Genomic DNA, 16,114 nt, shown 5'->3' on the forward strand with positions numbered 1-16,114 from the left:
TTTTTGATAAAGAATTCTCCCCAAAATGCTGACGGATGTGCCTATAAGATTCCTTGTAAAATTTGCGATAAAGTTTATTATGGTCAAACTGGTAAAAATCTCGAACTAAGATTAAAACAACATAAACATAGCATTAGATCTGGACAAGATTCCAATGCTCTATTTATTCACGTGAGAGATTTTAACCATCCAATTGATTTTCAAAAAGTTGAGAAAGTTGAGTCGGGTGTCGTCACGCATCAGGTGTTGCTTTGTTGTGGGATGTGATGGTGAGGTGTGATCTAGACCCTTTATATGCCTTCCTTTGATGTATTCCCTTTATAGTTCCTTGATAATATGAGAAGTTACGAAAGCACTTGGAATTTCACTATCCTTTCACAGTGGTTGCTTTGCATATATATACGTCGAATATAAATTAATTATTCCCCATGCATCTAAATGTGTTTCCTGCAGAGACTCAGAAGTTCGAGAAGGAATGCTAACAGACCGACGGTGTATCCAAACACCAGAATGATAAACATTCCCTGAAATATAACAAGAATTATTTAGTTAAGTAATAAGGAAAGGATGAGCTTCAGTGTAAATATAAACAGTTATTTTATAAATAATTCATTCTTCACATTGTGCTTATTTAAGTTTTCACAAAGCTAGTTGCTTGAAAACAGTAAAAGTAAAATATTTATTACCCATATATTTCTTATAGAGAGAGCAGTAATGACGGTAATTTTCGTTGGGGCGTCAACACACATCGTGTAGTTTGGCTCAGAAGTTTTAACCCAGTGAAGGAACAACCCAGCCTCCGTCAGGTCTCTCATTCTGGCAACCAAGACAATTACAACATTCAATATTAAACCAATTTCCACACGATAATCAAAATTACGAATATTTTTTTTTTCAAATTAAAAATAATTATTTACATTTATTACAGAATTATAGATACAAATTTTGGCTGAGATCATCTGCAGTTTCGCACTGTACACACATGAACAACACTCTAGTGGTTATAACCAAAATGAGAACAGAATAGAAAATGTGCAGATGTAATAGATGGAAAAGGAAATAGAAAATTCAGCGATGGACAGAGGAGAGAGAAATAAGAGCAAATAATAATAGTTTGAGCAAAAATCTAACAATGTTCCTTTAAAATAGTTAGATGAGAATCAAGCTAATTTGCTGAAGAACTTATTTAATTTTGACTCTTATCAAATCTGCTTAAACCGTTGAGAAAAATGTTTAACCAAATGACGTTTAATTTGGCGAGTCACAGTCTCTCAGTCACACCTGAAGACTGAACTTCATGTTGTAGTTCCAGTCTCTCAGTCACACCTGAAGACTGAACTTCATGTTGTAGTTCCAGTCTCTCAGTCACACCTGAAGACTGAACTTCATGTTGTAGTTCCAGTCTCTCAGTCACGTCTGAAGACTGAACTTCATGTTGTAGTTCCAGTCTCTCAGTCACGTCTGAAGACTGAACTACATGTTGTAGTTCCAGTCTCTCAGTCACGTCTGAAGACTGAACTTCATGTTGTAGTTCCAGTCTCTCAGCCACACCTGAAGACTGAACTACATGTTGTAGTTCCAGTCTCTCAGTCACGTCTGAAGACTGAACTTCATGTTGTAGTTCCAGTCTCTCAGCCACACCTAAAGATTGAAGTACATGTTGTAGTTACAGACTCTCAGTCACGTCTGAAGACTGAACTACATGTTGTAGTTCCAGTCTCTCAGTCTCGTCTGAAGACTGAACTACATGTTGTAGTTCCAGTCTCTCAGTCACGTCTGAAGACTGACCTTCATGTTGTAGTTCCAGTCTGTCAGCCACACCTGAAGACCGAACTACATGTTGTAGTTCCAGTCTCTCAGCCACACATGAAGACTGAACTACATGTTATAGTTCCAGTCCCTCAGTCACGTCTGAAGACTGAACTTCAAGAAGCAGATACTTCGATCTAAGTCACATCTAAAATCTTTGTTTTCATGGTGTAGTTCTGTCGACTAAGTCATATCTGAAGGATGAACTACACGAAGCTCATTCGCTCTGAGTGACATTCACAAAGTGGCCTGGTAGGCAAAGCTCTCGCTGCACACGTTGAGAGTCTGGGTTCGATTCCAGGCAAGGGGAAAAACACTGGGCGTGTTTCCTTACACCTGTTATCCATGTTCACCCATCAGTAAAATAAAATGCGTATCTGGGTGTTATTAGACTGGGGTGGGTCTCATCCTGGGACAAAAGTGATCTAATTTTCTCGAGGTTTTCTGTACAATAATATGTAATTGATGTCAGCTAGGCCTGTTTACCTTGTACTAGTTGAAAATAAAGATATTAATATTATTATAATTATTACATGTAGCTGATTAATTCTTAATCACGTCTAAAGACTGAAGTACATGTAATTTAATGTAATTTAACAGTTTTTAATCGAGGGCGTTGAACTCCGAAACATTCCAGATAAACTCGCCAAGTAAGACTGAAATACAAGTTCATTCTCACTCATATATAAAGTCTGAGACTTAGTCAAATTTAAAGACTGAACAACATATTCAGTCGTTCTCAATTACACCCAGAAACCGAAATTCAAACAATTCAGAATTCCTCACTAATATGTAAAGAATATACATAATACATATTTTTATATTGGCTATGTAAATTAGAACGCCAAATCTAGTGTAAATAAAGTTAATTATTTTCACTGATGAACGAACATGTTTTCAATATTTTTACCTTTTATTAAAAGCTGGGATGATTGGGTTGTTTTGTGAGCTGAACATAACAAAAATCAATGGCAGAAACCCCTCTCGGGAAGAATAAAATGAACAACGTCCTGGAAAAGAAAATATATACAAATATGCAATAAGATCACAGTAAACAGATGCTATCACAATATATAGAACAACCATTGTAAAAAACTAGTGAAATTCCGGTCGCTTTCGTGACTTCAAACATTAATGTGAGGAGTCACGAAAGCTCTTGGAATTTCACTATTCTTGGACAGTGGTTGTTCTGCGTATACATACATACATTATATATATATATATATATATATATATATATATATATATATATATATATATATATATATATATATATATATATATATATATATATATATATATTAAATATGTATCTCTTAATCTTTTGTACCATATAATGTAATATAATATACCTATTGGTTAGAAAGATTGAACAATGGGGTGGTAGGGGAAGTGGAATATTCAAATGGATTCAAGAAGAAATCCAAATATCCTTCTTTGAAACCTCTTTTTCCACTTCTCCGAGGCTATGGGTTCCACTATTTACAACTGAGGTGGACCCCATTATGTATATATATATATATATATATATATATATATATATATATATATATATATATATATTATATATATATATATATATATATGTATATATATATATATATATATATATATATATATATATATATATATATATATATATATATATATATATATATATATATATATATATATGCGCAAAACAACCGCTGTGAAAGAATAGTGAAATTCCAAGCGCTTTCGTGACTTCTCGCATTATCAAGGAACTATAAAAGAAATACATCATAGGAAGGCATATAAAGGGCCTAGACTACACCTCACCATCACATCCCACAACAAAGCAACACCTGACATGCGACAACACGCGACACATAAGAAAGGAGGAACACTGCAGCAGGCCCACTGGCCCAACTAGACAGGTCCTTCACGACATCCCACTAACATAATATTCTACCCAAGAATTAAGATTTATTTTTTGTCCAGTGTATTATTAAATTCTTCCCAAATTTTATTAATTATAAGAACATAAGAACGTGTTGTTAGGTAAGACACATGTTCCACAGTTAGGTATCTTTATTTGAAAACGTTTCTCCTACACAGTAGGCTTCTTCTGTCGAGTACAGAAAAGTTGATAGAAGCAGAAGAGACGTGAAGACGATGTAATCAGTCCATCACCCTTGAAGTTTTGAGGTGGTCAGTCCCTCAGTTTGGAGAAGAGTATTGTTCCATAGTCTGAAACAATATGGAGTTGAAGTATGTATGTATGTATGTATGTATAATGTTCGCCGAGACCGTAGTCCTGGCACGGGTCTCAATCTTGCGATGACCCGTCTCTGACTCCCGAGGGAGAAAGGTTTCTACAATGATGCGACGTATGCTGCTCAAGCACTCTTCTGGCCAGTTCATCTGGCGCAGCTCATAAGCGACAACACCGTATGTGCTCCTAACTGTGGATACTAGCGAGGAGGAGGATATGCCGTTATCACGGGCAACAGCTTGTCTGTTTTGTTGACTCCATGGTACACTAGTGTGACCACAGTCATCTCTGGGTCCTCTTCGGGAGGGGATATCAGTGCTAGTTGCGGCGGAGTGTCTCAGTAACTTTGCACTCCAGAAGATAGTGTGTTAGGGGGCGCTAGACAACGTGCTGGCAGTACTGGCACATCTCCTCCTCAGCCTTGTCTACCATCATCTTGGCTGTGGGAAAGCCCAAATGAAGCCGAGGGATGGCGGTACACTGCGCTCTGGACCAGCTTCTGTCATATGGAGGGGGTTCTCCCTGATTCGCTGCTCGGTACCACTGTTGAGATGGGATACCACCTAAGACCTCCCCCATAAGTTTCATTGTTCTGGCAGCCACCAGTTTGGTCTGTCGTAGGCTGATGGGGACAGTAATCCCAACATGTGGATAGTCTGTTGCTGCCTTGGCTGCATCATCTGCCGCTTCATTTCCCCGGATGCCAGCATGGCTGGGGATCCAGTTCAATGTCGATCTGTTACCCTGAACTTCTAAGGCTGTCATTATGCTCAGGATCAATGTGATGAGGTGAACATTGTCCTGTGGTTGAGGATGGGCATTGATTGCAGAGGTGGAATCAACATGACAGGTCGGAGTCGATGTCGTAGGGCATGTGACAATGCCTGCTGAATGGCCACAAGCTCAGCTTGAAGTATCGTGCAGTGGTCAGGGAGTCGCCAGCCTTGTGTATGACCATTGTGGTACAGGCCAGCTGCTGCTCTCTTCCTGTCAGGGTCGACAGAACCATCTGTGAAATACACTGCATATGTGCCTCCCTCTGCCAGTGCCATGCTTGTCTCAGCATGATTGCTGAGGGTGTCTTGACTGCAGAGACGCTTGGAGATGGGTAGTTGCATGACGCAAACATCGGCTGGATCTGGGCGCCAGGGAGGTGGTGGATGGTACCCAGCAACAGATGTATAGACAGCAGCTTCCGCCCAGCAGCACAAAACGAACGAATCCAGGAGTAGTCCGTGAAGAGAGTTGGATTTGTGTCATGGTTGCCAATATCCGTCTCCTTAGTGGGGTGCCTTTCTGCCGGTGCAGAATCGTGGCTACTTTGCAGGCGTTTATGTATCTTACTCTGTCAGCCAGGGAAGGAAGCCAGGCCTCAGATCTGAGACATACTGTGTTGGTCCAGATGGGGGCCCCAAGCATAGTTCTTAATGCCTGGTTTTGTACGACCTCCACCCTTTGCCTGCTCTGCGGGAAGAGATGAGCTAACGCCGGTGCACCGTAGTCAATGAGCAAGTGTATAGCTTGCATATAGTACAAGCGAAGTACATCTTTGCTCGCCCCTGCACGGTGCTTCGTCATGGCTCTCATGGAGTTGAGTCTGTGTAGAGCACGGGGTTACATACTCGGCCTGTTTCTCAAAGGTCAGCTTTTAATCAATGTAGATTCCCAAGTACAGGTAGGAGCCTGTCCACTCAAGTTCTATATCCTGAATACGTAATCTATTCACAGGATCTGGTGCCTTGAACATCATTGCAAGAGATTTCCCGGCCGAGATCTTGAGGCCTAGTTCCTTGCAAGACTGCGTAATTAGGTCCAAAGCTTTCTGGGCCTGTCGCTCCAAATTGCCTTTCCCATACACTACGAGGGCAAGATCATCAGCATAGCTGAGGAGCTGTGTACCACTATGAATGGGAAGGCTCATAAGTTCCTGCATAAGGACGTTGAGAAGGGTAGGATTGAGCACATCTCCTTGTGGCGTGCCGTTTTCCAGGGTCTTAAAGGAAGAGTAGTGTCCCTGAAAGCTGACACAGACCTGCCTGTCCATAGGGTAGGACTCTATCCAGGCCAGGAGGCGTCCTTTGATTCACTTTCGAGCTATTATTGCTAGAATTGCTGTGGGGCTGGCTTGTTGTGCAACAAGACTTGTTAGCCTTGTTGCACACACATAAGCACTGCTGTCTTGGCTTTAGATTTCTGCTTACCAAGTCTTTTTCACATTCTGCATGATCAAGCTCTACTTCACCTAGTTTATAGCTTCGAGGGTTTTCATTACCAAGGACTAGTACCTTACACTTATCCACATTGAATTTCATCTGCCATTTTTCAGACCAAGACATTAATTTGTCCAAATCCTCCTGGAGTTCATTGATATCCTCTTCATAATGAATCATACGGTCTATCTTTGTATCATCAGCAAATTTGCTCATGTCACTCATAATCCCTTCATCAAGGTCATTAATGTAAATTATGAACAAGAGAGGGCCTGAAACTGATCCTTTTGGAATGCCACAAGTGACCAATCCCCATTCAGATTAGACCCCATTAGTGGAAATTCTCTGCTTTCTATTGGTAAGTCATGCCTCTATCCATGCTAGAACTTTACCTCCTATACCATGAGCTGCCACTTTTCTTAAGAGTCTCTTGTGAGGTACTCTATCGAAGGCTTTACTAAAATTCAAATAAACAATATCAAATTCTTATTCACTGTCATCTGCCTCAAATGTTCTATTGAAGAACGTCAGTAAATTTGTCAGGCAGGAACGACCTCTCATGAGCTCATGCTGAGATTCATTAATCAAATTATGCTCTTCAAGGTGACTTCTAATAATGTCAGCTATAATTGATTCTAATAACTTGCCCACTAATGATGTCACGCTTATTGTACGGCAATTTGAAAGAACAGACTTATCCCCTGATTTGAATAAAGGAACCACATTAGTCATCTTCCACAACTCTGGCACAACACCAGAAAGGATGGACGCATTAAACACACTCCATAATGACTGAATAAGTTCCATCTTGCATTCCTTAAGTTCCTTGGAAAACAACTGGTCGGGCCCCTGGGAGTCATTTTGCTTTAGTTTGTCTATCTGTTTGATAACCATGTCCCTTGTGACAGTAATATTAGTTAATTTGAATTCGTCAGGAACTGAATAACTGTTAATTTCTGGAATCTCATTTATGTTTTCCTGTGTAAAAACTGACAAAAAATAGTCATTAAATAAGGAACACATTTCCAGTTCGTTTTCCTTCAGCTGTCCATTCCCAATTTTCAGAGGTCCTAATTTTTCCTTCACATTCGTCCTATACACTTTAAAGAACCCCTTTGGATTGTTCTTTGATTCATTAGCAACTCTAATTTCATAGTCACGTTTAGCCTTTCTAATCCCCTTTTTTACTTCTCTTTTAAGCAGAACATGTTGGTCAGTAAGGTTAACCTCTCCCCTTCTGATACGCCTATAAATTCCCCTTTTCTCCCTTAATAGATGCTTTAGCTTGCTGTTAACCCATTTGGGATCGTTATTATTACACCTAATTTCTCTCTGGGGAATGTATATACTCTGAGCACGGTGTACATTATTAAGAAAAAATCATAAACGCAGATCCCTTCGTAATCATAAGTATGATCATCATCAATAATATCATTAGCTAGATAACCCCAATCGAGATTAGACAGGTGTTAAATCGAGAGTAGACAGGTGTTCTAATCAAGATTAGGCAGGTGTTCCAATCGAGATTAGACAGGTGTTGTAAATGGATCTAATTTATATAAACCTAGGGAAATATTCATATTTTCAAATCTGCTTTTCATGAAACAAGATTCAATTGTATTCCTGTCAACCATGGACTTGCTTGATAAAACTTTCTCAACATTTTAAAAATCAATTGGATAATTAAAATCTCTCACATGAATAAACAGAGCATTGGAATCTTGTCCAGTTATAATGCTATATTTATGTTGTTGTTGCTGACGTGTATAGAATGCAAAGTCATGGAGAAGATTATCAGGAGGAGAATGGTAGAGCACCTGGAATGGAACAAGTTTACAAACGACAACCAGCACGGATTCATGGAAGGCAAATCCAGTGTCAAAAACTTACTGGAGTTTTATGACAAGGTAAGATTTCGTTCGGATTTTTAACCCCGGAGGGTTAGCCACCCAGGATAGCCCAAGAAAGTCAGTGCGTCATCCAGGACTGTCTAACTTATTTCCATTGGGGTCCTTAATCTTGTCCCCCAGGATGCGACTCACACCAGTCGACTAACTCCCAGGTACCTATTTGCTGCTAGGTGAACAGGACAACAGGTGTAAGGAAACGTGTCGAAATGTTTCCACCCGCCGGGAATCGAACCCGGGCCCTCCGTGTGTGAAGCGGGAGCTTTAGCCACCAGGCCACCGGGCCACGGAAGTAAGACACGAGAGATAGTGGAGGGTTGACTGCGTTTTCTTGGACTGCAAGAAGGTCTTCGACACAGTTCCCACAGGCGCATATAACAGAAAGGGCATTGAAATGGATCAGAGAATACCTGACAGGGAGGAAACGAGTCATGGTATGTGATGTGGTATCACAGTGCGTGCCTGTGACTAGCAGGGTCCCACAGGGGTCAGTCCTAGGACCAGTGCTGTTCTTCGTATATGTGGATGACATGACGGAAGGGATATACTCATAAGTGTCCTTGTTTGCAGATGACGTGAAGAATCAAATAAGGTGAGGATCAGGCAGGACTACAAAGTGCCCTAGACAGACTGGACACATGGTCCAGCAACTCACTACTCGAATTTAACTCCGCCAAATGCAAAGTCATGAAGGGTAAAGAAGACAGCAGCTGGCCAAAGGCTACAAACCTCGTTCAAAGGGAAAGATCTTGGGGTGTGTATAACACCAAGCCCACCTCCAGAAGCACACATCAACCAGATAACTGCTGCAGCATATGGGCGCCTGGTAAACCTGAGAGTAGCATTCAGATACTTTAGTAAGGAATCATTCAAGACACTGTACACCATGTATGTCAGGCCTATACTGGAGTATGCAGCACCAGTTTGGAACCTGCACCTAGTCAAGCACATCAAGAAATTAGAGAAAGTGCGAAGGATTGCACCAAGGCTAGTTCCAGAACAAAGGGGAAGAAAGCTTTAGGGAAATCTGCCTGACGACACTGGAGGACAGGAGAGTTAGAGTAGACATGATTGTCCCATTGGGGTTCTGTAATGTGGATTGGGTAATAACATTAATTTAGGTGGTGATGAAGTATATTAACATGGAATATATGGGTAGGGCCAAGCCTGACCTATGTCTCCACTCCCTATTCTTTGACTGATTCATGAGATGGTTCATAGAGGGTGAGCGGGATCAAAACATGCTAGGGTCAGCTGTAACATCAGTGAATAACAAGTGATTCACACAGGCGGTTGGTAGTGAGTCACACTACTGACACTGGTAACTGGCTACTGGTACTGGTACTCTTACTACTGAGTGCTCGGCGATGCAAACATATGTCATCGCGATATACAGCTATTTCAAACTAGAGACAGCAGGTGTATGGCTTGGGTTTATTCTATACAATGTCAAATTACACAACAATTGAACATTATAACATAGATAAGGAGAATATCGGATTGGAAGCTAATGTTACTTACTGTAATGCATTACAAGGTATGATATAGCACAACTCATAGAATGAGACTCAACATTGGGATTATACAAAAGAAGTGATAAAAAAAATTTTGATCGATCAATCTGTATTCATGTGATCTATGGATTCTGAGGAAGGAATATATACAAAGAAGGAAGTGTTAACAGAAAGGCAGACTTGGTGCACTCAAATTTAGACTGTTAAATCTCAGAATTTAGAGAGAATGTGAACACACACACACACAAAAAAAATCTTGAATATTAATAAGATGGTACTCTAATTATTCATCTATACAGGTTATTTACATTTAACCCCAACTCTGCTAGGGTGAGTTTGACATATGCAGAATGGGTGTCATCTCTGGGAGGATCAAACTCTGTTGCATTGGCTAACTCATGCCATATTTGAGGCAGCTCTGAATTGGTAGTTACAAATGATACTTGAGAATTTCTCAATTCCTGTTGTGTATGTAGGGAATAACGACACTCAGGTTGATTGTCTGACTGAGTATTAGAGGTAGAGGGTACAGGATTAGGAGGACTGTCAGAGTCTGTCACATTAGTCTGAGTTGGAACATCATTATCATCACACACTAACTTCATATGATCTAAATGCGATTATACTGACCAGTACTAATTTCTCTAACCTTATATTTATTGCCAGTGATATGTTCAACTACTCGATATGGACCAACAAACTTTTGATCAAGCTTAGACATTGCAGACGTTTTGTTAAAGTTAGTCAGCATAACTCTCGAACCTACTGTAATTTTGGACGGCTTTGTTCGAGTGTTTGCAACTCTTGTAAATTCTGCTGTTGATTTATGAAGTGTTTCACAGATTCTTCTAAAGACACTTTGAGCTAAGCTGGTACGAGTTGCTATGAAATCATCAGGGTGGTAATTTGGTTTCGGGTTAGAATATAACAACTCATAAGGCAAACATTTATCTACACCATACAATGCATAATGTGGAGTGTCACTGAAAGAAACATTGTAAGCAGAATTTATGGAACACTGAACATCAGGTATAACTTCATCCCAGGTTTCACTGTTGGTATTGACAGTGGCTCTCAAGACATCAAGTAGTTTCTTATTGGTTCATTCCACTAAACCATTGCTGGCAGGATGAGGAACAATGGTGGATTTAGAGATCTTGTACAAGATACACAAATTTTCAATAATCTCATTACAGAATTCACCTCCATTATCTGTTACTAGGGACTTAGGGGTGGTATGCCTGCAGATAATGCGTTCTTTAAACGCTTTAGCTACTGTCTCAGCAGTCTTATCTGCAATTGGATCTAACTAACAATATCTGGTGAAATGATCTACCATAACACAGGTGTTTGTTGCCCTGGAGGGAACATTGAAATTTTTTTAACAGATCTAGCACAACTCTTTCCCATGGTTCGCTAGAAGTTGGATACACCTGGATTGGATTAGGACCATTAACATTACCTTTATGTTGCATGCAGACACTACATTTCTTAACATACTCAGAAATATCAGTTGCCATATGAGGCGAAAAGTATTTCAATCTGGCTTGTTTTACTGAACGATCCATACCAGGGTGTGCAACACCTAGTACATTGTGAACTAGCTGTAAGGCTACATTCACTAGTGACTGTGGAATTACTAACTGGTATACCCTTCTGCTAGGAGTACCCGACTCGGCTGTTCGATACAGTAATTCTTGGTTCATGACAAAGTCACTGATGGGTGCTGGTGGCTTCACAGTCAGAATAAGGTCTTCCTGGAGCAGGAATCGAATCACACCAGACCACATGGGGTCTGTTCTTCGAGCATTCTTTACGTCCTCGGTAGTAAATGGAGGGTCTGCAGTTACTATACTAACATGTCACGATAAAGCATCTGCGACTACATTTGACTTGCCAGGTAAGTGTTCAAAGGTAGGATTGAACTCTTGGATAGTCAAGGTCCATCTGGCTAACCTTCCAGCAGGTTGTTTGTTCTGGAATAAAGATATCAGTGGTGCATGGTCTGTCAAGACATGAACAGAGTACTAATAAATGTCTCAGAAGTGCTTTAAAGACCATACTATTTTAAAGCTTCTTGCTCAGTTACTGTATAATTACGTTCAGCCTTCGTAAGGACCTGGCTAGCAAATGCAACTGCGTTGTACTTGCCATCAGTCTTCTGAGCTAGTACAGCACCTATGCCAATTGAACTAGCATCAGTTGTCAGATAGAAGGGCTTAGAAAATTCTAGAAATTTCATAATTGGAGAAGATGTTAGCTTTTCTTTCAGAGTTTGGAATGCTCTTCCTTGAAGGAAGGTCCAAACAAAAGGAGTATCTTTCTTAAGCAACTTAGTTAGAGGAGCAGCTATGGAAGAAAAATTTGCAATGAAAGATCTATAAAAACCTGCTAAGCCCACAAAGGATCTTACGGCATCAGCAGTTTTGGGAGACAGAAAATTTAGTACTGCAGTTACTTCACTTTGGTCAGTCATAACCCCTCTAGGAGTGACTTCGTGACCAAGAAACTTAATTTCTTATCTGAAAAATTGACATTTAGACAGTTTGATCTTTAAATTGGCTTTTTCAAGCTTACCAAGTACAATATCAAGTCTTTTCAAGCGCGTATCTACGTCTTCAGACATGATGATTACATTATCTAAGTACACCATAAGTGCATTACCTATGAGACCTCTAAATACATTAGTCTTGAGCCTTGAGAATATGATAGATGAAGATCGTAACCCAAAGGCCATACAGAGGAAGTGATAGTGACCTGTAGGAGTGGAGAATGCGGTTAGCTCTTGGCTGTCCTCGTGAAGAGGGACTTGCCAAAACCCCTGTAACAAGTCCAGGGTCGAAAATAGTTTTCACAATTAACTTCATAAAGTCAATCACTGGGCACCAAGTACCATCCTTCTTAGGTACTAGGATCAAGGGCGCATTCCAGGGTGAATTGCTAGGTGCAATAACTCCATCATCAAGCATTTGAGTGATCAATTCTTCTGTGACAGCAACTTGTGAATGAGGCATTCTGCATGCAGGTATTACCTGGAGAGTTTACCTGGAGAGAGTTCCAGGGGTCAACGCCCCCGCGGCCCGGTCTGTGACCAGGCCTCCTGGTGGATCAGAGCCTGATCAACCAGGCTGTTGCTGCTGGCTGCACGCAAACCAACGTACGAGCCACAGCCCGGCTGATCAGGAACTGACTTTAGGTGCTTGTCCAGTGCCAGCTTGAAGACTGCCAGGGGTCTGTTGGTAATCCCCCTTATGTGTGCTGGGAGGCAGTTGAACAGTCTCGGGCCCCTGACACTTATTGTATGGTCTCTTAACGTGCTAGTGACACCCCTGCTTTTCATTGGGGGGATGGTGCATCGTCTGCCAAGTTTTTTGCTTTCGTTGTGAGTGATTTTCGTGTGCAAGTTCGGTACTAGTCCCTCTAGGATTTTCCAGGTGTATATAATCATGTATCTCTCCCTCCTGCGTTCCAGGGAATACAGGTTTAGGAACCTCAAGTGCTCCCAGTAATTGAGGTGTTTTATCTCCGTTATGCGCGCCGTGAAAGTTCTCTGTACATTTTCTAGGTCGGCAATTTCACCTGCCTTGAAAGGTGCTGTTAGTGTGCAGCAATATTCCAGCCTAGATAGAACAAGTGACCTGAAGAGTGTCATCATGGGCTTGGCCTCCCTAGTTTTGAAGGTTCTCATTATCCATCCTGTCATTTTTCTAGCAGATGCGATTGATACAAAGTTATGGTCCTTGAAGGTGAGATCCTCCGACATGATCACTCCCAGGTCTTTGACGTTGGTGTTTCGCTCTATTTTGTGGCCAGAATTTGTTTTGTACTCTGATGAAGATTTAATTTCCTCACGTTTACCATATCTGAGTAATTGAAATTTCTCATCGTTGAACTTCATATTGTTTTCTGCAGCCCACTGAAAGATTTGGTTGATGTCCGCCTGGAGCCTTGCAGTGTCTGCAATGGAAGACACTGTCATGCAGATTCGGGTGTCATCTGCAAAGGAAGACACGGTGCTGTGACTGACATCCTTGTCTATGTCGGATATGAGGATGAGGAACAAGATGGGATATAGATAGGTCTGGTACAAGGTTCAAGTGGGATACGATGGGACAGTAAGTTTGTTATACCCATCTTCTCACCTGGTAAGGCAATGGCTTTACGACGTTTGTTCAACAGAGTCAACAAATGCTTGAGCTCATCTGGGAAGTCAGTGGGAGCTAAGTCTCCTCTACTGGTGGAATGGATTGATCCAGTGAAGTGGATGAGGTCTCCCCGGTAGAAATCGCACCGACCCACTGGTCAGGTGACAACTCATCCTCTACCTGAACAGGGTAAGGATAGTGAATAAGGTCAACAAGATTGGTATTTGCTCTGAGACGAACACTGTGACCAAAAGTGTTAGCAAGGAAGAAATGGATCTTACTATCTCTTACAACATGTAAGGATGGCTCAACAAATAAACCCTTTACTTTGCAGGAATCACTGTGAACTAGGACATTATCACCATCTGAAATGCTAGGAACAACAACAGACACTCTAGTGAGGGCACTAGCCATGACAGAAACGTCTTTCTGCAGACGGCATGTGACATCAACAAGAGATGGCATTACTAGTTTCAAGTAATCATTTTCCGACAAGGCGTCCCCTGTGAAGAAACTACTACTGGAACTAGCAGACATTGTAGGGATAGGGTCAGCACTCAAGGTAGTCAGAGCATCTTTGGACACTTGAGGCAACTGGACACTATCTTGCAATCCTGAAGTTGTAGGTGGAACACAGACAGGAGTGACAGGATCAACAGTGCCTGGCCGCTTGGGTACGCTACTGGAAAATGCACTAGCTTGTAAGGACTTAATGCAAACATCGTACTCTGCGGCAGTATGGCAGTTCTCGGATCAAAGCTGGTAACCCCAAAATGGTATGATCAAGTCATCAATTTGGGCATGCCACCAGTAAGGGTCGAGCACAATGCGTAAGTCTCTCATGGAAGCAAATCCTAGTAGAAGATCACCAGGGAAAGTAATCTGGTCGACAATAAGGAAGGAAGCAGTAAAGTCTCTACCTTGGATAGAAAAGGTGAGGGAAGTCCGACCTCGGACACGCTGGTGAGAACCAGCTACTCCATTAAGGGAGGACACATGAGTCGGTTCTACGAGAAGGACATGTCGTAACTGCTTAAACGGTCCAAACATATATATACGTTCACTCGCACAGCGCCCCGAATATTTAGAAAAAAAAAATCTTTTTTTTTATATAGAAAAAAGAGCACTTTTTTTAAGTGTTTTAGCATAAAAAAAATTAGGATCAGTATTTACCGAGGTATGAGGCCGCGAAGTTGGCACTTGGTGATCACCTGACGGCAACATGGACCACTGCTGCTTGCAGAAATTCAACATATTTACCGTTTTCTTCCATTTTTTTTCATTTTATTGGTTTTCATGATACGATAATTATGTTTCATAGTAAGCCATTTGATATCAATGCCAATTTTTGTTTATACACCAATATTACATACAAAATTGTTATCATATTGTCATAAACACACATGTACACACTGACAGGTGATTTTGCACACCTGGCTGAATCACACATTATTATCTACAACTATATACAAGTATTTACATGTCTTACATATGTTTCTAGAACTCCACAATTGTATGATACTCCATGAAGCATGGATTCATACACAGGGCCACCCCTCACTGGTGACACATGAATTGTGTGTCCTTCCACTGTTGGGGTCGTTTTTTGGTGGTAGCACACACAATACACTTTTTCTGGGCATTCTTCTTGTTTTGGGTAGGTGGTATCGGTACCAGATAGTGACAGTTAGGAATGATTCGGTCTGGCACTTCCCCCACTGGCTGTGGTTGGGGGACAGGTTGTGGTGTGACAGGTCGCTGTTGAGGGGAAGGTACAGGTGTGGTACCAACCTTTCTTGCTATCTGTTTGACGAGATTCAGAGAGAAATCTGCAAAACGTTGACGTTTTCCAGTCTTTACTTCCTACATATTGAATGCATTGAGCACTGCAATGTCTACAAGGTGAAAAAACTGTTTTATATACCACCTGCGACTCCTACGCACACAGTCAACAAACCCTATCATCATGTCACACTTGTCAACTAGTCGCATGTTGTTCGTATAGTCCACAACAGCAAGTGGCTTCATAATAGGTTCGTTGTTGAACTTGCTCAGTCTGTCTGTTTGTACCATCTCGTTTCTGTGGATGGTTGATAGCAATGTCACGTCTCGTTTGTCATGCCACGTCAGTGCCATGATGTCATTAGCATGAAACGCTTGCACTTCACCTTCAACACTGCCTCCAGTGAACCTTGGCATATGTTTCCTATTCCTTCTCACTTTTCCACATACATAAGTATTGTTCACACGTAGGAAATCAGCAAGCATAGGGCTTGTATACCAGTTGTCTGTG

The 16,114-nt window shown here is 41.2% G+C and overlaps 1 protein-coding gene across 1 annotated transcript in view; it reads right to left on the reverse strand.

Moving 5' to 3' along the window:
• Window positions 1–434: 434 nt before the first annotated feature.
• LOC138852453 (uncharacterized) overlaps window positions 435–16,114 on the reverse strand; it is a 173,217-nt gene continuing 157,537 nt past the window's right edge. Inside the window, exons 9-11 of the mRNA XM_070083127.1 lie at window positions 2,720–2,819; window positions 687–816; window positions 435–524 (exon numbers count right to left, since the gene is read on the reverse strand). Of these exons, the coding sequence (XP_069939228.1) occupies window positions 435–524; window positions 687–816; window positions 2,720–2,819 (320 nt within the window). The remainder of the gene's footprint in view (window positions 525–686; window positions 817–2,719; window positions 2,820–16,114) is intronic.

Source organism: Cherax quadricarinatus, chromosome 9 (assembly GCF_038502225.1).
Source record: "Cherax quadricarinatus isolate ZL_2023a chromosome 9, ASM3850222v1, whole genome shotgun sequence".
In the NCBI taxonomy this organism is placed as follows: domain Eukaryota; kingdom Metazoa; phylum Arthropoda; class Malacostraca; order Decapoda; family Parastacidae; genus Cherax; species Cherax quadricarinatus.